Source organism: Streptopelia decaocto (assembly GCF_964273445.1).
Source record: "Streptopelia decaocto genome assembly, chromosome: 13".
Taxonomy (NCBI): Eukaryota; Metazoa; Chordata; class Aves; order Columbiformes; family Columbidae; genus Streptopelia; species Streptopelia decaocto.
Window position 1 is genome coordinate 5,363,159 of NC_138668.1, and position 11,309 is coordinate 5,374,467.

The 11,309-nt window shown below is 42.7% G+C and overlaps 1 protein-coding gene across 1 annotated transcript; it reads left to right on the top strand.

Moving 5' to 3' along the window:
* The first annotated feature begins 1,014 nt into the window (after positions 1–1,014).
* TEKT4 (tektin 4) lies at positions 1,015–10,484 on the top strand. The gene is made up of 6 exons (XM_082064613.1): positions 1,015–1,643; positions 6,201–6,271; positions 6,987–7,130; positions 8,005–8,227; positions 8,503–8,657; positions 10,142–10,484. The coding sequence occupies exons 1-6, from the start codon at positions 1,110–1,112 to the stop codon at positions 10,356–10,358; spliced, it is 1,344 nt and encodes a 447-aa protein (XP_081920739.1). The 5' UTR covers positions 1,015–1,109; the 3' UTR covers positions 10,359–10,484.
* Positions 10,485–11,309: the final 825 nt, after the last annotated feature.

Genomic DNA, 11,309 nt, shown 5'->3' on the forward strand with positions numbered 1-11,309 from the left:
ATGAGCCGGTATGACACTGGGCAGGCTGTGGTACATGTGGCTCCTGCTTCCTTTTTATATTCTAAATCAAAATGACATTGAAGACACAAGATCTGTTCAAGTGCAATGACGAGAGTGCCCTCTATTGTCACCGTGCTTCCAGCACCTTCCATCCTTCCTCCGCGGGCTGAGAAGAGGCGCCTCTGCCTCCCAGCCTCTCCTTTTGTTTCCTTTCCTTGTTACACGGTGATGACAAACCCCCAAAATTCCATGTAATTCAAGCATAAGCCGTGTTCCCCCGGATGAAAGTTAAACAGGGGATGCCGCAGCAGCTGGATTTCACAAGTGTCCCATCCACGACAAGGCATGAGTCACAGCAATTGTCTTTAAGAATGGACAATGGGTGGAAAAATCGAATGAGGTGCAAAAACGTATTAACTTGAATGGCTTAAACGCAGCAGAGGCCACAGGCCTCGCACTGGGCCCTGGGGCCTCCCACTACCCAAGGGGTTTGCTGGGCCGGGGGCTCGCAGGGCCCTCCGTCACCTCCACCGTCGCTGGGCAGGAATGGGGCTCAGATCCTGTCAGGATCCTCTCGTGTTTCCAAACGAACAGGAGGAAGCACCACTGCACACACACGGCGGCTGGAAAAGGGCAGTTCCTCCGCACGAAGGGGCCAGAACGCGATGTGAACACTTCAACGCATCTTTGTTCGCACCACACGCACGTAGGAATTACAAACGTTACATCGTGCAGCAAGTCCTGCCTCAGGAAACCCGCCCGTCCCGGGCCCGAGGGCGGCGGCGCCTCCTGCCCCGTGGCCGCCATGACACCACTCGCGTCCCCGGCTCCTTCCCAATTGGGTGTCCCCGTCGCCATGGCAACAAGCAGCTTGGAGGCGAGTGCAGGCATACGGCTTCCCCTATCCAACGAGCCCTCGAAGCGGATCCGCGCTCTGATTGGTGCTTATAGCTGTGAGGTAACGAGGGGCGGGCTGTTCCGCCTCGGGTTTCCCTTCGCAGTGGGGGACCCGCCTCCTCATTGGCTGCTGCTGTTGCCCCGGCGACGGAAGGACGCGGCGCGGCCTAGGGGGACGCAGGGCAAGCCCTGCGGGAGGCCCCGCCGCCGCCATGGCGCAGCCCGAGGTCCTCATGACCAAGGAGCCGGCGCCGCAGTCGGTACCGGCCTCCGACCTGCCCATGAAGTTGTCCGAGGTGGCCCTGAACACAGGCGCCTACTCCTCCAGTGGCCTGGCCACTGCAGGCTTCCGCACGGCCAAGTACCTGCCCGGCGAGTGGCACCAGAGTAACTATGACATGTACCACAAGGCCTTCGCTGGCTGCAAGCAGGGAGAGCACGACCGGGCCGAGGCCAAGGACCTGGCCGAGTACACTGCCCAGCGTGCCCAGTGTGCCCAGCAGGACTCGACGGCCGCCCTGGGCCACCGCATGCAAAACACACACTTCTGGAAATCTGAGCTCCAGAAGGAGATTGAGGACCTCGATGCTGAGACCAACCTGCTGGCAGCCCAGAAACTGCGGCTGGAAAGAGCGCTGGATGCCACCGAAGTGCCCTACGCCATTGCCACTGATAACCTGCAGTGTCGGGAGAGGAGGCAACCCCCAGACCTGGTCAATGATGAGGTGGAGAGAGAGTTGCTGAAGGTGAGCAGGACATTGGGATCACAGAATCACAGTGGCTGGGGTTGGAAGGGACCTGTGGAGATCACCCAATCCAACCCACCTGCTAAAGCAGGGTGGCCAGAGCAGGTCACACAGGAATGTGTCCAGGCGGGTTTTGAATGTCTCCAGAGGAGACTCCACAGCCTCTCTGGGCAGCCTGTTTCTGGTCTCTAAACGAGTGAGCAGCTTGGTCAGCAGGTGATAACTGAAGCTCATGAAGGAATGTTCTGGCCTAATGCCCCTTCCTGGCAGCCTGGACTCTCTCTGTCACTCTTAGGTTTAAGAAGGATTGTTTAAAATCCTTCTTCTGTGTAAAAAATGTTTAAAATCATGTGAGTGTGACTGGAGGAGACCAGATCCCCTCTCTTAGACCAGATCCAAACAAAATGACAACAGAGGTTTCCTGAACTAAGGTGGGCATCCTATTCTGGCATTAAACAGCTCCTAGCCTCCAGTTGGACTGAAGTCGCCTCATCTCTGCAGATTACACTTTAAAAATGCAGTACATGAGCAGACTGTTCAGGACCAGTAAAGTGCTCCTTGCCCGTTTCCATGCTCAGGCTGTCCAAATGTCACAGTTTCTGCCATTGCCTTTGACTGCTGAGTCTGATGGTGTAGTCTTGCCAAGGTTCATTACAAGGTGATGATCTAACGCTGAACTACGGTGTCTCAACACAAACCATCACTTTAAACGTTCTGCAGGACAGCAGCACAGGTGTCCCCAAACTGTACAAGGTAGCTGGGTGACACAGACAGGTGGTGTTTCTGACAGGCTGGTTCCAACAAACCTGAGACTCTCCTGAAATTTGCTTGATCCTTTTCCTCCCGTAGAGGACTCTTTGCTCCAGCGGACACTTTGTTATCTGTGCCTGAGATCCAGCACTGCATGTGAGCTGCCTTCAAAGCTGATGTAATTATTGTGGCTGCACATGTTACAGAGAACAAATTCTTGGTCATTTTTCATTCTGGAATGATACATATTCTAGTGTCCCACAAACAGATTAATGATTATTTGCCTGCAGAATCCAATATACTGTGCAAGTTGATTCATGATGAGCTACTGATTAAACCAGATGATTAATATTTGTTGTTAGAAAAATATTGAAGAGACCTACAGAGTTGATGGCATGATAGTACTTAGCAATATTTTAATGGGAATTATATACAGTTGGTGAATTGCAATCAATACTGAAGAGGTTGTTGCAGTCAAAAACATAAATGTGAGAGGTGGTATATAGGATATTTCAGTGTGTGAATTGTTACAAGATTCAGATTACAGAAAAAAAAATTCACCAGCTGCTGATGTTTTAGAGAAGTCTGTGAAAAGCAAGATTTATCCCCAAAAAAACATTTTCTGGCAGCATTTCTCTCCTGTATTTCTTTCCTCCTGATATCAGGTAATGGTTTGTTCATTGCTCAGAAGTCCATCTGCTGCTGCTGCTAATTCTTCACCTGAAATTGTGATTGTCTGCTCCTGACGACAGACTGTCAACAGCCAAGTGGGATGTCAGCAAAAAAGAATGATGTGGGTTCAGATGAGGCCTGTGTACCGGCAGCAGATGGACCCTTGAGAAATGAAGATTTTGTTGCCATGCCAATGACCTTTGCAGCGCAGAAGGGAGAGGAGTGCATAATATCTGAGGAGATCCTTCTCATTTTCACAGAGGAATAGATTTTATGGCACGAAAGTTTGCAAATAGATGTTAAAACTTGGCTTTGCCGTGTCTTTAAGCTGCAGCTATGCTCTGCACCTCTTCCACTGCAAGAAATCAGATGTATTGTATTTCTTACTCTTTCCAAAAGTGACTAATAATTCTTGACACTTAGAGCTGCTCTTCCATGAATTCAGACTGTTCACTACGCAGATTTCCACATTAATGGCCCAGTTCACTGGTAGCTCCGTGTTACAGCATTTGCTTATTTGGAGCAGCTATGCAAATTTTATCACTAAGTACTGACATACTATTTCTGAATGTCGCTTCCTTGTCCAGTCACTTTCTACTCTTAACTCTCTTAACAAATGGTAATGCAAGGGACATCAGGAGCAATTTGTTTTCTTACTATGCAAAAACTGAGGGAATAAATTCTTTCCAAAAGTCAGTTATGTGAGGAAACAGACATTCTTTTCCTTGCAGTTTTAATTACACAGTTAATTGATATTCTAGAGCATTTTCCTTCCTTTGAAATTCTTCCTCTCCTACCAGCTCTCAGCTTTCTGCACATTTCCCTGTTCCCAGAGCTTAAATAACCACCTTTCAGCAGCCCCTTGACAGATGACATTTAAAAAGACAACATCGAATCCATGTATACAAGCAGTTTGGAATCTCTGCATGTAATTGCATTTTTATTATCTGTTCAGTAGGAATCACTTCAGATGACTCACAAAGAAAAAGGAACTCTTTCTGGTGAAGGTTTTATGCACCCAAATAAGATTTGGGGTTTTCCTATTTTTTGGCACACCATCTATTTCTTTTAGGGAGTTTTGGTTCCAAGTCATCTGTCCCATTTGTTTTGCAGCATGGTGTCTTATTTAAATCACCTATTGTGATATGTCCCACCACTAAATAGCCACAGCTGGAATGAGGGATGAGGGTATTGAAGTGAAAGCTCCTCACCTGCACAGTAAAATCAGCTGTTACTCGGAAATTCATTGACTCAACAACATATTCAGCAGAAAGTCACAATTGTTTTTCAATATAGAAGAATATTTGATGACTAAAACCAAGAAAAATCTCTTAAAGAGAATAATGTTATTTCTTTGTGCTGCTGCATTGGAAATAGCTGAATTCATTAAAAGCAGTACATGCATCTGTTTTGTATGAGGTTTTTGACTTTCATAACCCGTATGACATCTCCTCTGAATCCCCTCTGCACCAGTTTAATGACAATTCAGTAGGTTTATGTGCACGCATTTAATATTGAAAACACAAGCCCAAGCAAAGGACTTGCCACATGGTGGTATACTGCCAATAAATCATGTTTCAGCTGCATATATTCTGCATTTCAAGGTTATTTTCTCATGTCCAGTGTCCAGATTCATTAATGGAGTGCCAGATATGACTGGGCATCAGCAGATGTACTTCCATTTATGCTTTTTTTTTACACTTAGAACTGCATTTGACTCATAGTCTTGATTTGCTCTTATTTGCGGTGCTGGTGTGTGGGACATCTGGTGTCACGTTGTTGCTGATGGATGGATGGATGGATTTGTAATCGAGGGCAGTTAGAAATCAGCTGCTCCCTCGCTGCGTTATCCTGGCCCTGGGTGCTGTATTTAGACATCACTGACATCTGCAAGTCACCAGTGTAAAAAGACTGCAAAAAAAACCACCCTGAATTTGTAAATTCACGGAAGGCACAAGCATCTGCTCTTAAACATTTTCTTTGCACCATTAATTAGACACTTACAAAGTCATGAGCCGGGATGGTTTTATCACTAGATTTGAGGAAAGTCCAACTTTTGCATCGTAAACATTGAATACTGTAATAAAATAAATGGCACGCTAAACTGTAAAATGTTCTCTCCCTGTTAATTGACAACCATTTATAATAACAGAAGTTTATTATTAGTATTAACCGTGGAGAAGACAGCTGAAAAGAAGCCAAGATCACTTCAAATTTGACAGTATTTCATTTTAATAGCACATGAAGACATATATAGGAAAAATAAGGCAAAAAAAAGACATTTCATCCACCAAGTCCTATAATGAACTGAAGAAATGCAAATCTAAGTTTCTGTTATCCTGTGAACCAGCAAAGCTGCTGACGAGTAAAACTCTTTATCCTGCTTTTACTCTCTTAATGTGGATTTGGCCATAAAATGAATTGCCAGCACAATTCTGTGCACAGACTAGATAAAGATCACCCATTGGGCCACGTGGTAAAAATCCAGGATTTTAATGTGGAATCACCCACATTTTTGTGGTTGAAATCACAAAGTCTGGGTGGGCCCCGCAGGTTGTACCACGATGTCCATCGGTCCGGTGGGACCGAGAGTCCTGGATCTTCATCTTCAGCCTCGTGCCACAGCTCCCCCCAGCCATCCAACCCGCCTTTTACCTGTTTTAAAAGCTAAGAGAAATCATTTAGTAGGTAAATGTTGAAAATTCATTGTCATTTGTGCCTGCTCATTCACTCTAACTCATCTTCGACTGCCATTAGTTATGAGAACTGTATCTACAGTTTTAAATGTCATATTTGAATACATATCTCCTCAACAGGGAATCAATTTTGAAATTTTAGTTTAGGTCATTCGACAAGGGAATTCTTTATTTTTGTGCTATTTCGCTTCTTCCATGTGAGAGACCTTAATTGCTAAAGGAAGGCTTTTCTCGGTTAAAATTGTGCACGTTACTCACAGGAGATTGTCTCTTTATTTACATGGATATGGACTACCCAACATGATTGATATGATATGATAGATATGATATGATATGATGATATGATATGATATGATATGATATGATATGATATGATATGATATGATATATGATATGAATCTGTTCTGGATATCCCAGAAGTCTCACTGTTTTTATCTAGGAAGGTGAGCTTATCAGAAATATCCAGGAGCTTTTGAAGAGAACTTTGATGCAAGCTCGCAACCAGATGCAGTAAGATGTTTTTCATGCTACCTTAGTAGCTAATCTATTTATTCCTGATATATAGGGGTACAATGCCCAGTGGAGCCACATGAACCGCATTTAAACCTGAGAAGAGGTACTCAGCAGTGAAACGTCAGGATTTTCAATAGAGTGCCTCAATATGAAGGAGTTAACTGGGGGAAATCTTGGCATTTTAGTTGTGGGTGGGTTGGTTGGTTGGTTATTTTAAAATCCTGTCCAACTTGTGCTATTCTACCAGATAAAATGAAATATTGTTTTTAGAAAGAATGCCTATAGACACAAAATAATTTAAAGTAGTTCTGTTATATCAATTAGAGTATGAGAATAATCTGAGTTTAGGCAACTCTTGTAAGATCGTTTTAGTACTATTATCAGCCAGCGCAATCTTTTTAATTCCTTAGGTGAGAGTGACATCTGGTGTTAACAGTCGATAAGGACCCACTGTCTTTGGTAATCTGAAGTCACTCTAGTTCATTTGGTGATATGTGACTCAGGTCCAAGGTAGTGAGGTAGTGGGCAACACATCAGGCTTCTTGCCTGTATAGCAGATAGTTGTGAGAGTGTTTTGTTAGGATTTCCATGACGAAAATGAAAGTTTCTGTTCTCATTGTTCTTTGAAAGACAAAAGCTCAGGGCCCAGCTTCGCAGATGTTTGTGATGATCTTGTTAATTGTATTTTTTTCCACTAACAATGATTTTTCAGGTTAAATCGAGATCACAAAGAGATTTGTGAGAGGGACTGGTCAGACAAGGTTGAAACGTATAACATTGACGATAAATGTGGAAGATACAATAACCAGAGCACCAACGTCCAGTTCCATCCTAACTCGGTGAAGTTCGAAGAGAGGTGAGCAGTTACTGTCATTATCCTCCACAAGTAACCCTGATAAGATAAAATACATCCTTTGTGTCAGTGAAAGCTGAATTAAAGGTGTAGTTGCTGCTGCTTTGGACATACAATGTTAACTTTAAAACAGCTGCCTGGTTAGTAAAGGTGGTGCAACCCTCTCAGCACGGCGCACTGCTCAAGGCAAAGCTGGTTCACTAAATGCAGACTGAGTTTGTTCAAGTTTATCTCAAAAATAATTGGCTTTATACTTTTAAAGCCTAATCTAAATCCCATTGAGACTCACGGCTTGACACCGGCAGGCACGCCATTCTTTTGGGAAAGGTGTGTGCTGCTTCCACACAGAGGGGATGATTATTACAGTAAATTTTGCTGCTTCCCCCTCTCCTTTCAGGCAGTTTTCATGTGACACAGTGTCCCAAGTCCTATGTAGTTCCTTCTGCTGCTCAACATAGCAAAGTATAACCAGAGATCATGTTTCTTCTTGTTTCAAAGTAGACACAGACTGTAAAGCTCGAATATATTAATCTGTTTATTTACTGGTGACTTAACTGCTTGTGTTTGCACAAAAAAAATAAGTATACTTTTTTGCCTTAGTAGTACTAACTACAAATGGAAGGACTTTGTATGATTTTTTTTGTTATGTATTACTTCCCCCAGAAGCCAAAAGATGAATGAGAGTCTGTTAATTTTATAAAAGATTAGTCTTCTTCCTTTGTGGTAAGTCTAGACTGCATGCAACAGCAAAAACAAAGAGCGGTGGACAACACTTCTGTAGGGTGAGAACCAGCTTCAGATTGTCCTCTTAAGTGCAACTTGAACAAAAGCGCAAGGTTCCTGTTTGTATTAATATACCTTTCACCTCTTCTTCCAGTGCCTCAACACCGGAGACATGGGCCAAGTTCACTCATGACAACATCTATAGGGCAGAACGAGAAAAACTGGCTTCCGGCAATCTTCGTGTCTTGATTGACAATATCCTTCATGACGTATCCGAGGACCTGAGGAGGCAATGTGATACTGTTAACGAGGCTTTTGCCAAACGCTGCGAGGAGCTGGAGGATACAAAACACAAGCTAGAGTATCATTTGAAAAATGTAAGTGTTCCTCTTGAAATGCTGGCTACAGGTGTGACAGTCTCATTTGAGACTCTAGGAAAAATATCTTAGTCCATGTCAGCTACAGAACACAGTTTTGTGTCAGCTTGGTACCTGATAAGAGTATTTCTATTTCTGTGCTTCTATTTCTTCTATATTCTGGCCAAATAGGAGGTCAAAACTATAACTGCCTCACTAGGACCATGAACAGATGTACAGCATGCACAATGTGCATTTTTTATTAGATGGTTCCTTTTCTTGGACATCATCTTTAGGTCCTTCGGGAGATTGGAGATCAAGAAGCGAACATCGCTGCTCTCAAACAAGCCATCAAAGACAAGGAAGCCCCGATGAAAGTTGCTCAAACAAGACTGTATGACAGGTCTTTTAGGCCCAACGTAGAGCTCTGCAGAGATGAAGCACAACTCAGGTAAACACTATTAAACAAGTCCTCCAAGGTGTCCATTCTATCCAGAAGTGAGGTTAGACAGCTTTTGCACTTTTTTTGGCAACACATGGTCTCTAGCTTTTATTACTAGGTTAGAGTCTGATAAAAGTCAGGAATAATTCCATTGACCAAAATCACTGTGAGGAAAATGTCATTTTAACCCAATGTATTGGCAAACAGAAAATCTATAGACTCAAGTCTGCCTATTGTCTCTGTGCTTTCACCTCTGAACTGTGCGGTTTCTTTTTGATTTAAATGATCCAAAAAAGTCTGACAGCAAATAGATCATTTGCAACTCTTGCTGTTAGCAGAAGCTCACCACAAGGTGGACTTGTGTGCTGGGTGAATTATGCATCAAGTGCTGAAAATGTAAACGAGCTGCACAAACTCACAGTCTGAGACAAGTCCTCAGGACTATGAAGCATTTGGCTTGTGGCATTTGGTTTTCAGTAATAATCCATTTTGAAACCGGAGGTCAACAAATCCTTTCAAATGAAAGGTCTGAATGTCACATTTGTCAGTTTTGATCTCATTATAAGCTTTGTAATTGATTCTCCTCCTTCACATTTTCCTACCCTTAGGAAAAGTGGGGAATCAGCTTTTGCAGGCTCACAGTGTCCCCATAGCCCACTGTTCAAAGCCAATATGCTGCTCTTTATACAGTGAGGAAGAAGTTTTAGTTAATCCAAATGCTTTATAGCATCTCGGGCACGCTCATTTCAGGTCCTGATCCAGCAAACCATCCACGTGCAAGCTTTTCAGTATATACATTGCCTTTAACAGGATTTAAAGACACGTAGATGCCAGTCCTTTGCTGAATGGGCACATGTTTAATCTCTGGGCTTATTCTGTGTTTAGTGACTCAGTTTGCAGAGCACACAGGGATCTCAATTTCCCAGGAAGCAAATGCTCTACAGGCAGATTGCACTGAGGCACCTCACCCTCCTGAACTTCCAGCTGAAATGATGGCCTTCCTTTAAAATGGTCGGCTGATTTTTTTAAAGTGGTGTCCGGCTGCTTCTTTAGAAGGCTTGTATGCTTTTAAAGACTGTTTTCCAATGTCCGGTGCAAGTATCATCTTTAATACATGAGTTTTATACCAGTGAACAGACAGCAAAACCAGGCTTAACAAAATGCTGATCCAGTGAAACCGGTTGACTTATTTAACAATTGTTGTCCTGTAATTCTTAGTACAAGTCTCCTACAGAGTGGGAGAAGATGAGGATGGGTAGTTCCACTGTGCTTAGTGGCAAAAGACATTATTGGAACGACCTAAATCATGTAGAGAAGCTGTGAAAGTGAACTCTGCTTTTGACCAAGTGTGCAGGACCTCTCTCAGATCTTTTGTTATATGATTCTACAGCTGTTGATCTTTATTCCTTCCTTTATTTATACAGTTCATATGTCTCTTTGAACACAGACTGGCTTCTGCTAATTTTTTTATTATTTAATGTCATTCTGTTCAGCTTGATCAGTGAAGTTGAAGAACTAACGGAGTCCATTGCAGCCCTGAAGAAAAAACTGATGGAATCTGAACAGACTCTGAGGAACCTGGAAGACACACGGATGGATTTAGAAAAAGATATAGCTGTGAAAAAGAACAGTATTTTTATTGACAGGCAAAAGTGCATGGCCCATCGCAGACGCTACCCTGTTGCTCTTAAATTAGCGGGTTACCAGTAGTAATCTCTGTGCTAACCATGCAAAGTCTGGAAGAAAAATGTAATCTAGAATCTTTCATATACAATGCATGGATAGTATTATACACACAAATACTGTATTTACTGTTGTTTTCCTCTATTTGGATTAAAATGCATTAATTGTATTATGGTGGGCTTTGAGTCTTGCCTTTAAAAGTTCAGTCTGAGCACAGGTGTTTATAGTGAGTTTAAAACAGCTTAAAGGTAATCCATTACATCTAGAATGTATCTACATCATATATGAATAATTTAAACAGCATGTGATATTTTGAGTTTTCACCCTAGTAAGTGAATACTTTGAGAGAGTATTTATTGTGGATAATAATAATAGAGTTTTAAATATAACGTTTATAGCTTTTTAGCATTTTCAGGCAGCCTGAAATGAGAGCAATAAAACTGCCTGCCTGACAGAAGATCACATGAGCAGCAAAGAAACAGATGATAGACCTTTAAGCTGCTCAAACATTATTAGAGGGAAAAAAAAAGGTTTGCACAGGTTAGATGGCAATCTGACTATTGGAAAAAGCACTCCCAGCCTGTGACACCTGCTTATTCCATCTGCAAATGAGTCCAAGGGTTTGTAACCTTCAAGTCAATATTATTTTTTTTTCCAAGAAAAAACTAAACAGCCTGTGAACAGTAATCATGACTTTCAAGTTAAGCACTTGGATGTTGGATTGAGCTCTTGATCTGTTGCAGCTATTCCCTGGAAGACGTGTGTGTTTGAACTATTACCCGTAATGGAGAACACATCAGGTTCATATACTGCAGTAGAGCAACGTAACAAATGTCATTTATCCATTAGCTTAGCAGGCCACTCGGTTAAATATGTGACATGTGTCAGAAAAGGGGGAAAGATGACACGGAACAGCATTCCTTATGGTTTCCTGTATTACAGGTTTTTGCTTTTAAAAAGCAGCTGATCGAGGAGAGG